We start from the raw sequence: 20,988 nt of genomic DNA on the forward strand, positions 1-20,988 counted from the left end.
ACCCTCCAATCCTCCGGCACCTCACCCGTGGCTAAGGACATTTTAAATATTTCTGCCAGGGCCCCTGCAATTTCTACACTAGTCTCCCTCAAGGTCCGAGGGAATATCATGTCAGGCCCAGGGGATTTATCTACCTTTATTCGCTGTAAGGCAGTAAGCACCTCCTCCTCTTTAATCTCTATATGTTCCATGAAACTACTGCTTGTTTCCCTTCCTTCCTTATAAACTATGCCAGTTTCCTGAGTAAATACTGATGCAAAAAAACTGTTTAAGATCTCCCCCATCTCGTGAGGCTCCATACATAGACGACCACTCTGATCTTCAAGGGGACCAATTGTGTCCGTTACTATTCTTTTACTCTTAATATACTTGTAGAAACCCTTCGGGTTTACCTTCATATTATCTGCCAAAGCAACCTCATGTCTCCTTTTTGTCTTCTTGCTTTCCTTTTTTAGTATTTTCTTACATTTTCTATACTCTACAAGTACCTCATTTGCTTCTTGTTGCCTATACCTACTATACCTCTCTTCTTCTTAATCAGATCGCCGATATCCCTTGAAAACCAAGGTTGCCGATGCCTGTTAACTTTGCCTTTAATCCTGACAGGAACATGCAAACTCTGCACTCTCAAAATTTCGCCTTTGAATGCCTTCCACTTACTGAACACATCCTTGCCAGAAAACAACATATGCCAATCCACTCTTCCTAGATCCTTTCTCATTTCCACAAAATTGGCCTTTCTCCAATTTAGAATCTCAACTTGAGGACCAGACCTATCCTTATCCATAATTAGCTTAAAACTTAAAACTGTGGTCACTGGACCCAAAATGTTCACCTACACATACTTCTGTCACCTGACCTGTCTGGTTCCCTAATAGGAGATCAAGTATTGCATCCTCTCTTGTTGGTACCTCTATATATTGATTTAGAAAACTTTCCTGAACACATTTGACAAACTCCAAGCCTTCCAGCCCTTTTACAGTATGGGAATCCCAGTCAAAATGCGGAAAGTTAAAATCTCCTACTATCACAACTTTCTGTTTCTTACATCGGTCTGCTATCTCTCTACAGATTTGCTCCTCCAATTCTCTCTGACTATTGGGCAGTCTATAATACAACCCTATTAGTGTGGTCACACCTTTCCCATTCCCCAGCTCCACCCATATGGCCTCTGTAGACGAGCCCTCCGGGCTGTCCTGCTTACGCACAGCTGTGATATTTTCCCTGACTAGTCATGCCACTCCTCCCCCTTTCATCCCTCCCCCTCTATCATGTCTGAAACAACCGAACCCCAGAACATTGAGCTGCCAGTCCTGCCCCACCTGCAACCAATTCTCACTAATAGCAATAATGTCATAATCCCATGTGCCAATCCACGCCCTAAGTCCATCTGCCTTTCCGACAATATTCCTTGCATTGAAATAGATGCACCTGAGAACATTTCTATCAAGTACGGACCCTTGATTTCTGTCTGTACATGCATTCCTCGCTTGACCTTTATCCTCCTCCACCTCACTATCTGCTCTAATACTCTGGTTCCCCTCCCGCTGCAAATCTAGTTTAAACGCCCTGGAACAGCACTAGCAAACCTACCCGCAAGGATGTTAGTCCCCCTCTAGTTCAGGTGCAAACCTTCCCGTTGGAACAGGTCCCACCTTCCCTGGAACAGAGCCCAATTGTCAAGAAACATGAAGCCCTCCCTCCTGCACCATCTCCTTAACCACGTATTTAGCTGCATTATCCTCCTATTTCTAGCCTCACTAGCATGTGGCACGGGTAGCACTCCTGAGATCGTAAATACTGAAGTCATTGTTTTTGGTCACCACTTCAAACTCCATTCCCTTGCTACCGACTCCATCCCTCTTTCTGGCAACTGTTTGACGATGAACTACACTGTTCACAAACCTGATGTCATGTCTGAAAAACACATAGCTGCAACATCACCGTAACCATCTACTTCACCTATTGGTGAGACCGCACCTCGAACAATGTGCAATTCTGGTCTCCTTATTTAAGGAAGGATGTAAACGCATTGGAGGCAGTTCAAAGGAAATTTACCTGGAATGAGTGGGCTGTCTTATGAGGCAAGGTTGGACAGACTGAGCTTGTTTCCACTGGAGTTTAGAAGAGTGAAGGGTGATTTGATTGAAGTATACAAGATCCTGAACGGCCTTGACAAGGTGGACGTCGAAAGAATGTTTCCTCTTGTGGGTGAGTCCAGAAGTGGGGGGCACTGTTTTAAAATTAGGGATCGCCCTTTTAGGACAGAGATGAGGAGAAATTTTTTTCTCTCAAAGGGTTGTGCAACTTTGGAATTCTCTGCCTCAGAAGGTGGTGGAGGCGGGGTCATTGAATATTTTTAAGGTGGAGGTAGATTGATTTTCTTGCCCAGCAAGAATCTAAGGTTATCGGGGTTAGATGGGAATGTGGAAATAAAAACAAGATGATCAGCCTTGATCTTATTGAATGGCAGAGCAGGCTCGAGGGGCCGAACAGTCTACTCCAATTCCTATTTCTTATGTTCTTCCAATCTTGTAACACAACTGACTCTGCTCCACCTCAGCTCATCTGTTGCTGAAATCGTCATCAATGCCTTTGTCACCTCAAGCCTGACTATCTCATCATACTCCAGGCCGGTCTTCCACATTCTACCCTTCAAAGGCTTAAGACCATCCAAACTCAGCTGCCAAGTTCCAGCTTGCGCCAAGTCCTACTCACCCACCAACCCTCTCCACACTGACCTACATTGGGTTCTGATCAAGCAGCACCTCTATTTTAAAATTTATATGTTTGTTTTCAAATCCCTCTATTAGGTCTTGATCAATACTACTAATTTTTAGGGTTTTATGTTAATTTGAAATAACATTTATGAATTTTGTCTTAACCACCTTTTTAAACAGTTCAGTTTGAATTTCTGCTAGCGGGACAATTAACAGTTAAAGCAGCTGTTTGCAAGGAACTGGTATTGATGAGTTAATTACTTTAAAGGTACCATAAAGTTGGGTTTCCAGGAATTGTATTTGTTTTAATTATACTATGCAATTGAGGGCTTCTTTTTAAGCTTTGAAGAAATAAACAAAAGGGTTGAGCTCAGCAGCTTGAACTTAGCACGACACCTTATCTTTAAACAAAACTATATATTATTAGGTTTAATTGATTAACCATTCTGCAGGGCAGAACAGAACATCTGTATTAGAGTAAAACCTTCCTTTCCTGACATTATGGTAGGAAATGGTATCAACATTTGTTCTTAACATTTTTGTTCAAAATCCTGGAAATCCCCCTCTAACAGCACTGTGGGTATACCTACACCGCCTGGACTGCAGTGGTTCAAGAAGGCAGCTCTTCTCGTGGGCAATAAATGCTGGCCTAGCCAGTGATGCCCACATCCCATGAATGAATATAAAAAATGGTTTTAGTATCTGTGGGACGTGGTTAAAGTATATGTTGATGTGAATTGTTTATGATAGGTTGTGCTACTGATAAGAGGATGTAACATTGCTTGTACAACTGATCTGTATCTACAAGGATGTGTCATTTGTTCACAATGGAATGTACCCTCGGAGGTCCAGGGAATAAGAGATGGACATTTGCCTTTATTATACGTGATTCCAGTTACGGAGGTGGGGTGACACCAGATGCCCCCTACCCTAAGCCAATGAGAGGGGTTAATTTGGATTATTTCCAAATAAGAAATGAGATGTAGGGATAAAAGTTGGAAAACCAAATACTTCATTGGCACAGGTTTCCCATTAAGTAAGAACATACAAATTAGGAGCAGAAGGCCACTTGGCCTTTCGAGCCTACTCCACCATTCAATAAGATCACAGTGGATCTGATTGCAAACCTCAACTTCACATTCCCGCCTACTCCTGATAGCTGATCACCCTAATGCTTACCAAGAATCTATCTACCTCTGCCTTAAAAATATTCAAGAGGAAGAGTTTTAAAGACCTACAAACCTCAGAAAAATATTCACCTCCTCTCTGTCCTAAATGGGCAACTCTTATTTTTAAACAGTGGCTGCTAGTACTAGATTCTCCCACAAGAAGAAACATTCTCTCTGCATCCACTCTGTCAAGACCCCTCAGGGTATTTTATGTTTCAATCAAGTTACCCCTCACTCTTCTAAACTCCAGTGGATCCAAGCTTAGCCTGTCTAACCTTTCCTCATAAGATAACCCGCCAATCCAGGTATTAGTTTAGTAAATCTTCACTGAACTGCTTCCAACACATTTATATCCTTCCTTAAATAAGGAGACCAATACTGTACATAGCGCTCCAGATGCGGTCTCACCAATGCCCAGTATAACTGAAGCATTACCTCCATAACTTTGTATTCTATCCCCTTCGCAATAAACAATTACATTCTATTGGCTTTCCTAATTCCTTGCTGTACACACATACTAGCCTTTTGCATTTCATGCACTAGGACACCTAGATCTTGGTCTCTTCATCTAAGTCATTTATATAAATTCTAAAAACTTGAGCCCTAGCACTGATCCCTGTGGCACACCACTCATTACATCTTGCCAGCCAGAAAGTGACTCATTTATGCATACTTTCTTTTTTCTGTTACCTAGCCAATCTTCTTTCCATGTCAATTTTTACCCCTATGCCATGAGCTTTTAGTTTCACAATAACGTTTGATGTGGCACTTTATCAAATGCCTTTTGGAAATCTACAGTACATCTACTTAATCCACAGCATAAGTTATTTCTTCAAAGAACTCCGATAAATTAGTTGCACATGACTTCCCTTTCACAAAACCACGCTGACTTTACCTGATTACCCTAAATTTTTCCAAGTGCCCTGCTATAACATCTTTAACAATAGCTTCTAACATTTTTCCTATGACAGACGTTAAGCGAACTGGCGTATGGTTTCCTGCTTTCTGTCTCCCTCACTTTTTGAATCAAGGAGTTACATTTGTTATTTTCCAATCTGATGGCACCTTCCCTGAATCCAGGGAATTTTGGAAAATTAAAACCAAGGCATCAATTATTTCACTAGCCACTTCTTTTAAGGCCCTAGGATGAAGTCCATCAGGACTTGAGGATTTGGCAGCCTGGAACTCCAACAATTTGCTAAGTACTGCTTCCCTTGTGATTGTAATTTTTCGGAGTTACTCCTTTCCTTCCATTTCCTGATTTACAGCTCTCTCTGGGACATTACTTGTATCCTCTATAGTGAAGACCAATGAAAAATACTGGTTCAATTCATCTGCCATCTCGTTATTTTCAATTTTTAATTCCCCAGACTCATTTTCTATAGGACAAACGCTCACTTCATTAACTCTTTTCTTTTTTTAAATATCTAAAGAAGCTCTTACTGTCTGTCTTTATATTTCTAGTTAGCTTTCTCTCGTACTCTAATTTGTTTTGGTTATTCCTTACTGTTTTTTTATACTCTGTTCAATCTTCTGACCTGCAGCCCCCTCTGCGCAATTATAACCTTTTTCTTCAAGTTTGATACTATCTTTCATTTTTTTTAGTTAACCACGCATGGTGGGTCCTCCCCACTTGGAATTTTTCTTTCTCATTGGAATGTATCTATTCAAGTTCTGAAACATCCCCTTGAATGTCCGCCACTGCATCTCTTTTGATCCATCCCTTAACCCAATTTGCCAGTTGACTTTAGCTAGCTCTGCTTTCATGCCCTCATAATTGCCCTTATTTAAGTTTAAAATAACACTCTTGGACCCATCTTTTCTCTCTCAAACTGAATGTAAAATTCGATCAAATTATGATCACTACTACCTAGGGACGCTTTCCCTGTGAGGTAATTAATTAATCCCATCTTGTTGCAGGTCTAGCATAGCCCTGCTCTCTGGTTGGTGGTTTTAGAAACTACCCCAAAAACATTCTGTGAAGTTCTCATCTAGGCTATCTTTGCCCATCTGATTTTCCAAGTCTGTATGTGGGTGAAAATCCCCATGATTATCATCAGCCCTTTCTGACAAGCTCACATTATTTCTTCCTTTATACCCCGTCCTACTAAATGGTTACTGTTTAGGGGCCTGTGCACTACTCTCACAAGTGATTTATTGCCTTTATCATTTCTCATCTTTATCCAAACCATTTCTACATTCTAGTTTCCTGAACTTAGGTCATCCCTCTCTCATGTGCTAATACGATTATTAATTAACAGAGCTAGCCCTCCAGTTCTTCCTATCTTAGCATATTTCCTGGCATATTAATGACTTGGATTCAGGGATAGAAGGTACCATAGCTAAATTTGCAGATGACACCAAAATAGGTGGGAAAGTAAGTTTCAATGAAGAAGTAAGAAATTTATAAATGGATATGGACAGGTTAGGTGAATGGGCCAAAATTTGGCAGATGGAGTTTAACGTGGATAAGTATGAGGTTATCCGTTTTGGTCAGAAGAATAAAAAGGCGACTTATTATTTAAATGGAGAGAAACTTCAGAATGCTTCAGTGCAGAGGGATCTGGGTGTCCTCGTGCATGAATCGTTGAAAGCTAGTATGCAGGTACTGCAGATAATAAGGAAGGCAAATGGAATTTTGGCATTTATTGCTAAAGGAATAGAGTATAAAAATAGGGAAGTGTTGTTACAACTGTACAAGGCATTGGTGAGACTGAACCTCGTGTACTGTGCACAGTTTTGGTCCCCTTACTTGAGGAAGGATGTAGTTGCACAGGAGGCGGTTCAGAGGAGGTTCACTAGATTGATTCCAGAGATGCAGGGCTTGTCTTATGAGGAGAGATTGAGCAGTTTAGGCCTATACTCACTAGAATTTAGAAGGATGAGAGGAGATCGAATTGAGGTATATAAGATGCTAAAGGGGATAGACAAAGTAGACGTGGAGCAGCTGTTTCCCCTTCTGGGGCATTCTAGAACGAGAGGCCATAGTTTTAGGCTAAGGGGTGGTAGATTTAAATCAGAGATACGGAGGAATTACTTTTCTCAAAGGGTCGTGAATCTGTGGAATTCACTACCTCAGAGTGCAGTGGATGCCAGGACGCTGAATAAATTTGAGATAGACAGATTTTTAATTAGTAAAGGGTTAAAAGTTTATGGGGAGAGGGCGGGAAATTGGAGTTGAGGCCAAAATTAGATCAGCCATGATCATATAGAATGGCGGGGCAGACTTGAAGGGCTGAATTGCCTACTCCTGCTCCTAGTTCTTATGTTCCTGTCCTTCCCAAATGTCACATACCCTTCAACAGTCGGGTCCCAATCTATGCCATCCCTCAGCCATATCTCTATAGTGGCTATCGAATCATATTTATTTCTATTTGCATCTCAGTTCATCTGTTTTATTTTGAATGATATGTTCATTCAGATACAGAGTCTTTAGTTTTGTCCTTTTATTATTTTTGTAACCTCTAGCCTTATCTGCTGATTTATTCTTAGATTTGTATTCCCTGTACTCTCTGTCTCTTTCAGTCATGGTCTGTTTATCACTTCCCACATGAATAACTCTCTCTCTTGCCTTTTCTCTACTCTTTGATTTACCACATCTTGCCTAATTTGATCCCTAACCCCCACTATTTAGTTTAAAATCCTCTCTACTTCCCTAGTTATGCGACTTGCTAGAATGCTGGTTCCAGCATGGTTCAGGTATAGACCGCCCCTGTGGTATAGCTCACATTTTCCCCAGTACTGGTGTCAGTGCAAACCAGAACCTACTTCTCTCGCACCAGTCTTTGAGCCACATATTCTGATCTCTAATTTTATGTACCCTATGCCAATTTGCACATGGTTCAGTTAATAATCCATAGATTTATGTGGCTTCTCTGATATGATTCTTTGAGACAGAGTTCAATGTGTTGTCACTTCAGGGACAGAGGAAGGAAGGAATCACTTGTGCTGGCAGCACACAAGGAATCCTAGGACGTTGAGGGATAAGAGCTTTCCATGTTGTCTTCACTGCTTTTGTGGAGTATATGTAACATGTTACTTAAATTCTGCTTGATTCATAAATACTAGCTTTCTGTACCTCGTTAGGCCAGGCACAACTGGGGACCCCATTGTTAGAAAGTAAGAATTTGTAATGTAGATATTTTATAACCCAAAGCCCCTGAAACTTACAAATACCTTAATTTTAAAATTCACATTTTGTTTTCAAAATTCTTTGATGCATCTCCCTACCTTGGTAATCTCCTCCAGCACTATAACCCTCGATATCTGTGCCTCACAGATTCTGGTCCTCACAGATTCTGGTCTTTTGTTCATCCCTTATTTTAAATCATTTCATCATTGCTCCATGACTTAAGCTTTGGAATTTCCTCCCTAAATCTCTGACTCCCTTTTCTCCTTTAAGATGTTCCTTAAAAGTACCTCAAGTTTCAGTGTCAGGTTGGTTCGATAATGCTCCTGTGAAGTGCCTTGGGATGTTTTACTATGTTAAAGATATGATATATTATATAATTACAAGTTGTTGATGGTAGTGGAGGTGGAGATGGTCTGGGAAGTCCCTGCATCTTGCAGTTATGCCAGTTGCGGATACTGAGGATATTTGTGGAGCCCTCCTGTGCTCTCCATTGAACCAGGGTTGACCCAGCCAGGAGCAGCAGCAGGCATACCTAAAGATGAGGCATCAGCCTGGTGAAGCTACAACAAAGGATTATTTGCATGCCAAACAGCAGAAGCAGCATGCGATAGACAGGGCTAAGTGATCCCACAACCAACAGATCAGATCTAAGTTCTACAGTCCTGCCACACCCAGTCATGAATGGTGGCGGATAATTAAACAACTAGTGGGAGGAGGAGATTCCACAAATATCCCTATCCTCAATGAGGCGGGAACCCAGCACATCAGTGCAACAGACAAGACTGAAGTATTTGCAACCATCTTCAGCAAGAAGTGCCGAGCAGATAATCCAGCTCAGCCTCCTCGAGGTTCCCAGCATCGCAGATGCCAGTCTCCAGGCAATTCGATTCATTCCACGTGATATCAAGAAATGGCCAAAGGCACTGAATACTGCAAAGGCAACGGGCCCTGACAACATCTAGCCCCACCCTGAGCAAAGCTGTTCCAGTACAGCTACGAAACTGGCATCTAGCTGGCAATGTGGAAAATTGTCCAGGCACGTCCTGTCCACAAAAAGCAGGACAAATTTAACTTGGCCAATTACCGCCCATCAATCTACTCTTGATCATCAGCAAAGTGATGGAAGGGGTCATCGAAAATGTTATCATGTGGCACTTGCTCAACAATAACCTGTTCACTGGTGCTCAGTTTGGAATCCGCTAGGGCCACTCAGCTCTTGACCTCATTACAGCCTTGGTCCAACATGCACAAAAGAGCTGAATTCCAGAGGCGAGGTAGAGTGACTGTCCTTGACATCAAGGTAGCATTTGACCAAGTGTGGCATCAGGGAGCTCTAACAAAACTGGAGTCAATGAAAATCAGGGGAAAACTCTCTGCTAGCACAAAGGAAGATAATTGCGGTTGTTGGAGGTCAATCATCCCAGTTCCAGGACATCACTGCAGGAGTTCCTCAGGGTAGTGTCCCAACCATCTTCAATTGCTTCATCAATGACCTTCCTTCCATCATAAGGGCAGAAGTGGGGATGTTCACTATGATAGCACAATGTTCAGCACCATTGTGACCCTCAGATACTGAAGCAATGCATGCCCACATGGACAACATTCAGGCTTGGAGTGACAAGTGGCAAGTAACATTAGCACCACAAAAATGCTAGGTAATGCCAGCTCCAACAAGAGAGAATCTAACCATCTCCCTTGACATTCAATGGCATTACCATTGCTGAAGCCCCTTCTGTTACATCCTGAGGGTTACAACTGACCAGAAACTGAACCGGTCCAGCTATATAAAATGCCATGGCTACAAGAGTGGATCAGAGACTGGGAAGTCTGTGACAAGTATCTCAACTCCTGACTTCACAGCCTGTCCATCATCTACAAGGCAAAAAGTCAGGAGTGTGATAGAATACTATCCACCTGACTGGAAGAGTGCTGCTCCAAAACACTCAAGAAGATTGACACCATCCTTGACAAAGCGGCTTGCTTGACTGGCACCCATCCACCATTTTAAACATTCACTCTCTCCGCCACCGATGCACAGTGGCAGCAGTGTGTCCCATCTGCAAGATGCACTGCAGCAACTCACCAAGACTCCTTCAGCAGCGGCTTTCAAACCTGCGAACTCTACCCCCTAGAAGGACAAGGGCAGCAGTTACAGGGGAAACACCACCACCTGCAAAGTTCCCCACTAAGCCACACACCATCCTGACTTGGAGCCATGAACCGTTTCTTCACTGTCACTGGATGAAAATCCTGAAACTCTCTTCCTAACAGCACTGTGAGTGTACCTACAGCACAGGCTGCAGCAGTTCAAGAAGGCAGCTCACCACCATCTTCTCAAGGGCAATTAGGGATGTGGAATAAATGCTGGCCTTGACAGTGGTGCATATATTCCATGAACGAATAAGTTAAAAAAGAGCATCCTCCAGGCTAGGGGCCACATCCACCAAGGTATGCTTCCTGTACCCAGTTGGTTTCTTCTGAGGATGACTGACTAGTAAACTGTGAAGGGTGGCAGTGAGGGGTGACCAGGTCACGGATTTTGCTGGGAGACTCAATTCCAGACCACAATTAGTTGGATCTGCATTGTTCAATAATAGTACATGAAGCTCAGGAATCAAAAGATGTTTGAAATATGCCCAGTGCACCATAGGAACATAAGAAATAGGAACAGGAGTAGACTATTCAGCCACTCGTCACATCCTGCCAATCAGAAAAAGGCCCATTTGTGCATACTCTCTGCTTTCTGTCAGCCAGCCAATCTTCCATCTATGTTACTATGTTACCCACTACACCATGTGCTTTTATTTTCCTTAATAATCTTTGATGTAGCACCTTATCAAATGCCTTCTGGAAATCCAAGTATAGTATGTCTGCAGGTTCCCCTTTATCCACTGTGCCTGTGACTCCTTCAAAGAATTCCAATAAATTGGTTAAACATGATTTTCCTTTCACAAAACCATAGTGACTCTTCCCGATTGCCTTGAGCTCTTCTGGGAGATGTGGCTATCTAGGTCATAGAATTAATGAACTGGTACTAGGATGGGCAGTGCCTGAAATTAGGACAGTAAGCAACTTTACAGTAGTCAACTTACCCAGAGCTGACAAGACAGGTTGTTCCAGGGGGGTTAGGTTAGTATATATACTGACTAAGATCCAGTGGGAGATGCAAAGTTCCTTTTGTGCAAGGTGGTAAATTTCAGGATGACCTGTACAACAAGGTATCCAAAACTGGACCCTAACCATACAAGATAATAATGTGGATATGTCCTGTGTTTTAGGATAGTTAAACTGTAACCGGAGAACTGCCCATATTCTTTGGTATTTTGGGAATGATGTGGTTGGGTTGTTCCATATAACATACAGGAATACGGATTAATCTCTTTATCCTGAGAGTGGTTAGAATGTGAAACTTTCCATCAATGAGCAGTTGAAGTGAATAGCATAGCTGCATTTAAGAGAAAGCCAGATCAGTACATGATGGAGAAAGGAATAGAAGGACATGCTGATAGGGTTAGATAAGATAAGATGGGAGGAGGCTCATGGATCATTCATATTAGCATAGACCAGTAGGGCAGACTCGTCTGTTTCTGTGATGCAAATTGTATTTTATATTCAATCCCTCCTGCCCGTACTCAGGGGATGAATGGATTCATGGTGACATGTGTGTGGGGATCTTATGGACATTTTTGTAAAGAATTTGGTTCAAAATAACTGCTAAGTATTCCTAGAATTAGTTTTGCACTCACTCCCCACGTAAGTGTTTCTGATTGCACATATCATTACGTCTTAAAAAGCATTCAGTCAAATTATGACAATCTTGGAATTGACACTCTGAAGTTTCTGTTCAGCCAAAAATCACTCAACCAACTGTTCAAGTCACCAACTTTACAATAACAATGAAATTTTGATTTAAAGCAAGAATTGACACCTGTTTACCTGTAACAGTTCGCTTGTTCTTCATGTCGTGTTCCACTTCCAGCATTTCATCAAAGCTTTTCTCTTCAGTTTCCCAGCTCTCAAGTATGTTTTCTGATTTCATAATCTCTTTCCTTTCAGCTACCTGTGGCAAGATTTCTGCAATGAATTGTTCCTCATTCTCTCTTTCTGGGGTTCCATGCTTACTATCCATACTCTTCCTAGTTGGTACTTGTAAATCAGTTTCTGTAAAGCTACAATTATATATGCTGCTCTTTTGCAGTATCTCTTTTGTTTCATCATTTTTGTAGTCGTCCCCAGTATCCTCTTTGAATACTCCAATGAATCCATAGGTTTTTTCCTGTGTGTGTTCTGATGGAAGCATACTTGTTGAAATATCAGCACTGGCAAGTGAGCTATGGGAAGTAAGAATAGATCTTGCTGCTGACTTGCGGGTAGTATGTAAACTATTCTCAGCAATGGAAGACTTTCCAAGATGTAGGTCACCAGCGCAGGCTGTAGAGACTGTAACAGCCTGATTGGCCATTGACTGTACGAGAGAGTGTGAGAAGGGCCTTATCATTCCATTTCCATTTTGCACCTGCAATAAAAGGCAGATTAAAGTTTTTATATGTGCTAAAAAGTGAAATAAAAGTATTATACTGCTGTATCTCCAGTTTACTGCAAAATATAAAAGATTGGAAGATTTCCTTCCCAATGATATTTAATCTTTTCAAGACCCAAATGATAACACACAGTAGCATATGATGCACAAGACCTTAAGTAATTTATTGTTGAACTTAGAATTATTACACCACAGGAGACTATTTAGCTTGTCATGTCTGTGCTAGCCCTTTGAAGGAGCAATTCACCTAGTGCCACTCCCCTACCATTTCTTTGCAGCCCTGCATTTTTTCTTTTTTAGATAATGATCCAATTCTGTTTCGAAAGCTGACCCTGCCTGCACCACTCTCTCAGGCAGTACATTCCAGATCCGAACCACTCACTGGGTGAAAAAGTTTTTTCTCATGTTGCCATTGCTTCCTTTGCCAACTACCTTAAATCTGTGTCCTTTGGTTCTTGATCCTTCCAGCAATGAGAACAGTTTCTCACCATCCACTCTGTCCTGACCCCTCATGATCTTGAATGGCTCTATCAAATCTCTTCTCAACCTTCTCTTCTCCAAGAAGAACAGTCCCAACTCCTCCAATCTTTTTGCATTACTGAAGGTTGTCATCTCTGGAATGATTCTCATGAATCGTTTCTGCACCCTCTCTAATGCCTTCACAGCCTTCCTATAATGCCATGTCCAGAATCAGACACAATACTGCAGCTGAAGACAAACCAGTGTTTCATACTTGGATACATATAACTCTGTACTGAGATTAAACTAAGCTTCGGATGTTACTTTACTCACCCAATGTATAATGAATCAACTTCTTAACACAAATTTGTTAAAAGGAGCAAAGATGGAGGAGGAAAGTGAGAGAAGGAACGGGGTAGAGCAGGAATGAGGTTTATTTAGCACCTAAACTCTAGGAAACCCCAAACACTTCATAGCCAATGAAGCACTTTATACACTTGCAATCTAGGAAAATGTGACAATCAGTTTGCACATATTGAGGTACCACAAACAGCATTGAGATAGATGACCAGATAATCTGTTTTAGTGACCCCTTCTTCAGAGCTACAGAGAAGTGGAAAGTGGAAATGTGACAAAATTAATAGCGTTTTGGGGGGAGGGGTGGGGGGGGAAGAGGTGAAGCTGGGTAGAAAGCCAGCAAGAGGTGGCTGCAAAGGAGAGATTGACAAAGATGTCATGAACAAAAGGACAAAGGGAGTATTAATGGTAGTGGTAAGGGCTAAAAAAAAGGTGCTGATAGTGGCATTAAGGTAAGATAGCAGAATGTGATAATAGCAGGAAAGGGTAAGCACTCTGAAAAGATCACAACATGAACAAGTAACAGATGGCCCTTGTGGGGGTGGGAGAAAAAGGGATCGAAAATGGGATAAAAAGGGGAGATAAAACTATGAATAAATGAATGAAAATAAAAATGAATAAAAATAAAAATAAGCGAATAAAAAAGTAATGTATTTTTATTAGATTCATTGTTTTATCCCCATTTTTTTTATCTCCAATTCTTATTCCATTATCGATCCCTTTTTTCCCCCACCACTACCCTGTCCCCCCACCCCACAAGAGTCATCTGTTACTTGTTCATGTTGTTCTTTTCAGAGTGCTTACCCTTGTTCTGCTATTATTACATTCTGCATTCTTACCTTTATGCCATCATCAGCACCTTTTTTAGTCCCTAGCACTACCATTAACACTTCCTTTGTCCTCTTGTTCATGACATCTTTGACAATCTCTCCTTTGCTTCCACCTATCCAGCTTCACCTACTCCATCACCCCCCTTAAACAGTATAAATTTCATCACATTTCTATTTCTCTGTAGCTCTGAAGAAGAGTCATACGGACTCAAAACATCAACTCTGTTTCTCTCGCCACAGATGCTGTCAGACCTGCTGAGTTTTTCCAGCATTTTCTGATTTTGTTCCAGATTTCCAGCATCTGCAGTTTTTTGCTTTTATAATCTGTTTTAGTGTTGCTGGCTGATGGATAAGTATTGTCCAGGGCACCAAAAAAAAAATCCTCTTCTCTTCTTTCTAGTGCTATGGAAGCTTTAATGTCTACCCAAGAAGATAAATGCAGCCTCAGTTTAATATCTCATCAGAAAAATAGTATCTCTGACTGTGTAGCATTCTCCAAGTGCAACACAGAGGTGCCAGCCTAGATTAGGAAAGCAAGTCATATGGAGTGAGCCTCAAAAACATTACCTTCTGACTCAGGGGCAGGAGTGCTACCATGGTGCCAAAACTGACACCTCTGTTGTTGCTAAGGTGCAAAACATGCAGAGCTTTACAAATTAGACACTTGGGTAATCAATGTCTACCTTCTGCTCATAACGTGTGGCATTTCAGAATGTGCAGTCAATCTGATATTACTATCTGGAGGAAGACTAGTAACGACAATTATATATTTAACAAAGCATGAGTAACAGGGATTGCCAAGCTTCCATAAGACCTTTCCTCCTTAGTTAAATTCTCTGTCATAGAATATACCCAAGCCACTAGATCACCTCAATGAAGCTTTCAAAAATATGAACGTTATGAATTTTTTTGTGATCTTTAGGAGTAATCTAACTAAGCTCTAGGACATTAATCCAATCTTACAATGCAAAAATGTTTAATTCTTGACCATTTGAAACAGGGCATCAATAATTACTTAGATCTACCAAAGTTTGAACGTGTTTTTACCGTCCGAAATGCCCTCAGATTTCACTGCACTGGAATAGAATTTTGGTCTTTGAGGCCAAAAAGCCACACCCAAGATCAATGCAGCATCTTGTCCTTTGTTATAAATTTCTGCTTGCATAAAGAACCCATGTGCAGAGATATTTTAAGCTCATAAAAGACATACTTTATGACACGTTAAACCCAAATGCCATTATGTAACATATTAGCTCATGTTCCAAGGACAAAAAAAACTGGTGCTTTTACACCACTGTAATCCTATACAACTGCTTCACATGACGTTCCATTTACGGTTAACAGACAAATTCATTGCAACGGCAAAAGGTCCAGTTTCTTACCAAAAGAGCCAGACTTTGGAGCTATTTAAATGCTACCTCACTTCACAAGTTTCTCTGCCTTCATTCCATCCCACTATATGCTCATGAGGCATTTTCCTCAGTGTTTGCTTGTAGCCCAATATCTTGCAATTACATTTAGTTTCCAGACAGCGAGGCTCCAATTTGCAAATTGAAAACATCCAATCAAGCAATTTGTGTTTCCCCATCTTTGTTGCCAGTTACTGGGTTCAAGCAACATTTGAGTCACAGCCCAATCCACTTCATCTACATTAAGGTGCAGCAACTACCTTAAACACATCTATTTTTCACATTCTCGGCATAGACCTTTCAAAGGCAGCACTACCAAATAAATTGCACCATCGTTTCTGAAATTATCACTGCTCAGTTATCATTCCCAAGTGAAGGAAGAGAATTCATCTTTCTGAATAAAATTCAAGCTCTGACCTTCTGCAAGGAAAGTGGCCTTTAAGCTTAAGAACACTAGATGTCACTGTAATTTGTAAACACGTACCTCTTCAACTTCACCCAGTGTAATTGGTTGAGTCTGATATCGGGAATTTGACCGTCTTTGCTTAGTGTCACTTCTACTCCTTGCTGCTTTTACTTTAGTCACAGGTTGTGAAAGGCGATTGAACAGAGCCATCTTTTCTGCCAGGCTCAGTGTTGAGATGTCTGGCTCTTCAGGCTGGCCTTGTTCTGTCAATTCTTTGGCTTCACTTGCCTTCTGTTCTCCCGCAGTATACTGTGCAGATGCTTGTAGTCTAGTAAATGCATTGGTTTGATATTTAGGTCATCATTTTGCAGTACACTTACATAGTCCCTGTCCCAAAAATGTCTCTAAAATTAGAACTTTACAATTCATCACTTAAAATACATGCAGCTTCCTGTTATTTAAAAGTCTTTTTTAAAAACCATATCATTAAGAGTGATGTAAATATTATACATTATTGTAGATATATAGATTTTCAAAACTAAATGTAAGTATTAGAAGGCAACCTGAACAATCCAAATATCAGAAAATCCCAAAAACAAACTGAAGTTGATAAAGACTTTACAAATGACCTTAATGGTGGCTGAAATTCATTACACTATTACACTGACCACGAATGCACAGTTATTTAACTGCTTCTTTTGTCTAGGTTTATACACTAAAGCTGTGCAGGTTTAGGTTTTCACACAAACACTGACAGCTAAAGTGTGAAAGGATTAGAGGCTAATCAGATGGGGTCTTGATGAAAGCATGTAATGACTGGTTAGAATCAAAGTTTAAATGCAAACTTTCCAGCACATAAAATTGTTAATGTTCACTGCCATTTAAAGGCCAAAGCTGTTAAATATGACATATAAATATCTGCTTTACAGAATGCAATGGCAGCGTATTAATTTATGGAATGACGAGATTTGGGCTCAGACTGCCATTTCAAGGTGTGAATTGAAAGGCAAACACACAGGAGGGTAACAGAACCAGTAAGTTATCCCTGTGCTCACACACCGACTGGTGGATGGCTCATGACAAGCCCGAACAGATTTATGGAAATGGGTTGCCCAGGCATCATCTCAGTCAGGCCATTAAAAAATGCATTAAGGATATATGGTAAAATAACTAGTGAATGAATTAGCACCCAAGCAAATATTTCATTTATACTGTCAATTCTGATACTGAGATGCTCACTCAAAGGTGGTATAGTGTTTATTCAATCATGAAACATCTTAAATCAATGAAAATTAGAAGTTGTATTGAAAAAAAAAGATAGAATAGGCGGTGGGGTGCCTGAAAGGTGGGCAAGATCTTGTAACCTCATCACCGCAGTTGGTGTTCAGGTACTTTTAAATATTTTATTCAACGAGAACTTGAACAATGAGAACTTTTAATGCTGAAATCCTTCAGCTAGATAGTTGCAGGAATGGGATAGTAATAATAACAAAATTTCATGATGGTTTTATTGACAATATTTGCTTAAAACATTATACATGTTTACAGTTACAGTTAATCGCCTGTAAAGCACTTTGGGTATTTGAGAGAAATATGATAACAGCTAAATAAAAGTCCCTTTTCCTGGTTTTAAAAAAAGGTGACTTAATGTTGACAAAATATAAAGCTAGTAAAGTGCAATGATACAGAATAATTACTGGTCCCATTCGAAACTTTGGTTTAGTATTATTCTTTTATGCTTAAGGTTGCTGTCAAATATTGGTATATCAAATTCATAACCATAATATTTTTGACAAGGGTGCAAACATGCCCACCAGGCCCCCCCACACCCCTCCAGCCACCATCCCTACAACTCCCCAAGCCAAAATGTTCTTCCGAAGTCATACATTAACTACATCCAATGGAGCAAGGGGGAGATTTTTGAGCTTCTGCCAATGCTGCAGCAAGCAGACTAATAGGAGGCAAATGTGGCCCAGAGACAATTTCCCCTCTCCTTGTGGGAAAGCTCTGCAAGAGATTGGGAACTCTTTATGTCAAGAGCCATGGCATATCTCGCTGATTAGAAAAATTCCAAGTCTACATGAATGAGTAGCACAACTCAGTTCAATGTAATTTAACTCTTGAAAAATAGTCCGTAGTAACATTCATATCAGCTTGACAGGGGAGTACAGAGCTTTATATAGAACATTAGTGTTAACTAAAACTGGTACACAAATAATCATTTGGTAGTACAGAACTTGAATATTGTTGGAAAAAAGAGACATGTCTAAGCTTTTCGTCTTGCACTCAGCAGGGCAATCGCAAGAATACCAATATAAGGGGGGGAAACAACAATTTATATTGTGTGAAGAGAGTGCTGATTGGTTGGCAAGTGGTGTTGTCGTGGAGAATGCACCACTGATGGTGACTAGCAGCACACTGTTTGAAATTTAAACCAGGCAGCTTGATCTTCATTGGCCAAGACATTGCCCAGAGGAATGAATCAGTGAATGGCTGTCACTTATTTTGTTTAGTTGAAACAGGCGCAGCGCATGTACACTTTCCTTTTAACTGCAAAGAACAGGGCCCTGTGTATTAATATACGTAGCTCCCTGTACACACAAATCCACCACATTGCAAGCCCAACAGACAATCTTAAATTGGTTGTCAGGAAATTCTTAGTACATTGAGGATTATTTAGCAAATGTCCAATCGTGGAATCACATCTAATGCTGGACACTTTGTTTTGAGGTTTGCAAGCATGACCTAGTTGGGTCTGTACCCTGCCCATTGCCATCAGTAGCTGGGACATGCTGTTTGATACGATCCGTCAGTCTTTGGGACGTACAGCCTACAGCACCACCCATCACATTGGCAATGAAATTCATATACCACATTACTCATTTGTGCGATAGGCAGAACGTCTTTTTGGCTTGACAGCTGCATCCTGTTAGTGGCGAATACCACTCGTGTTGCTACTGCATAGTAACAGTGTGAAACAGCTAGCTTCACCCGTTGCTCAAATATTTGAGATCCTTGCTCTTCCAGGGTAATCAGAGGTAGACTGGGCACTTTTCAGGGCCGAAAGTGACGGCCTTAGGACCGTTCATGAGTTTGCATGATATACAGCACAAAGTGATCTGATCAGGGTGGCCGTTATCCTGTAGGATGCCTTTGATGCGCCCTATTTCATCTTGCAAGTGTCTTGATGAGTGCAAGACAAAAAGCTTAAACGTCTCTTTTTTCAGCAGTAAAACTGGTCTATTTTATTTGAAAACTAAGTTGAAAGAAAAGTAGGTGGCATCATTCACAGCCCTTATCCTGCAAATAATCCAACCTAGCATTAAATGTGCATCGAGGATTGCGCCACACATGGTGATTTCCCAAGTTAAGCCCAAGACGTCCTTCACCTTAGAGGAGAAGTAAATCCCGTTAGCTTCTCATACCTACAGCAGATGATTCAAGAACACCATTAGCAAAGGCCTGAAAACAACTTGTAAATTAGAGAGAATCTCAAAAGAATGAACTAAAAAAGAGCAATTGTATGGAGACTTTCCAGGCTTGAATTTCAACCAGAACAGGCCACAGTTATCATTTTTAATCTTCCCTTCTAAAATGTTATATTATACACACAGGATAACATTGCATTTTCTTTTTAAACATCAAGAGTTGCGTCAAGTTATTAATCGCCAACTGAAAACAGTGTAATTAAAATGCAATATTAAGTTATGTAGTAGTATTTTAAACCTGATCTAGAAAAACAAGGCATGCATATTTCAAGCAAAACACAAGGCACACTTGTATACTTGGATGCTCTGGATGGCAGGAATGAAGTGGCTCAGCTTAAATATATCATCTTACAAGTTTACGATGAGCTCAGGACTAGCTTAAACTCATGATTAACAAAATACCCAGTAGCATCTTTTGAACCTTTGTCACAAGAAATTAAATGAAAAGCTAAGGCCAATAGGTTTGTGAACCTTATAATCATACTTTTGAAATTTTATTTTATTCAGTATTTGAAACGCTCAAAAATTGATCGATAAGGTGCAATTTATTTCCCAAGCCAGCAGATGGCGCTGTTTAGTTTCTTTAGCCAATTAATATTTTGCAGCTTGGTGATTAGTTATTTCAAATTTGTGCTTCACATTCCACCTCAGAATACCGTTTTGCTACTTTATTGATATGGGGTTCAAATATTTAATTTGAGGCTACCCTGAATAATTTAGTTTTATGGGCCTGTTGCTCTGACAACCCAGGAACAAAAAGGATCAGTCTTCCCACTTTCCCTGGAGTTTGTCCATGCCAGACTGATTATAAATTGCCTCCTATACGTTCTTCAACACTATTGTCAGTCAGCTATAGGAGAGCTAAATCACCTTTAAAACTTGCTGTTGACGAGATACAATGTTCCAACTGGCCACATAAATGAACCAAAAATCTAGTTTCGGTAGAAACAATAAACTAAGAACCTGGCTGTGTGGATAGAGGGGAAAACCACAATAGAAAATATTGCCTTCAAAATTAGCCCATGTTTGAGACCCCGCTATGGTACATGCGACACATTTAAAATGGTAGTCCTAGACTACTCCAAAGTGCCATAACTTTCAAAAAAATATATTACAAACCAGATCGAGGCTACACAATACCCACTACATTTCACAACTGAATAGACTTGACGACTGACAGTGAAGGACAATAAAACAAACTGCATGCCCCATTCGTCTTTATTAAGAATTTTTAACTTAAAAATAAACAGTAGACAATGAATCTGCACCTTAAACATTAGTTTTGAACACACATCCCATGAGCTGGCCCTCACCCTTTCTCCCCAAACTACCATCTTGTAAATACTCACACCAGGCTGTAAATATTAGGATCCAACTACTACTTTCACTAATGAATTGTTTGCCTTAACTTTAATGTATTAAAAGCCAAAATCTAAAATATTTACTGCTGATTTATAAAATTGACTTTACTTAAACCT

The 20,988-nt window shown here is 40.6% G+C and overlaps 1 protein-coding gene across 10 annotated transcripts in view; it reads right to left on the reverse strand.

Annotated features, from left to right (window-relative positions):
* svila (supervillin a) overlaps positions 1-20,988 on the reverse strand; it is a 317,393-nt gene that overhangs the window by 100,506 nt on the left and 195,899 nt on the right. For all 10 annotated transcript variants that reach the window (XM_041183456.1, XM_041183461.1, XM_041183460.1 and 7 more), the window contains 2 exons: positions 16,101-16,350; positions 11,958-12,537 (listed from right to left, as the gene is read on the reverse strand). In XM_041183456.1, the coding sequence (XP_041039390.1) occupies positions 11,958-12,537; positions 16,101-16,350 (830 nt within the window). The remainder of the gene's footprint in view (positions 1-11,957; positions 12,538-16,100; positions 16,351-20,988) is intronic.

The sequence above is a fragment of the Carcharodon carcharias genome, chromosome 3 (assembly GCF_017639515.1).
Source record: "Carcharodon carcharias isolate sCarCar2 chromosome 3, sCarCar2.pri, whole genome shotgun sequence".
Classification (NCBI taxonomy): Eukaryota; Metazoa; Chordata; class Chondrichthyes; order Lamniformes; family Lamnidae; genus Carcharodon; species Carcharodon carcharias.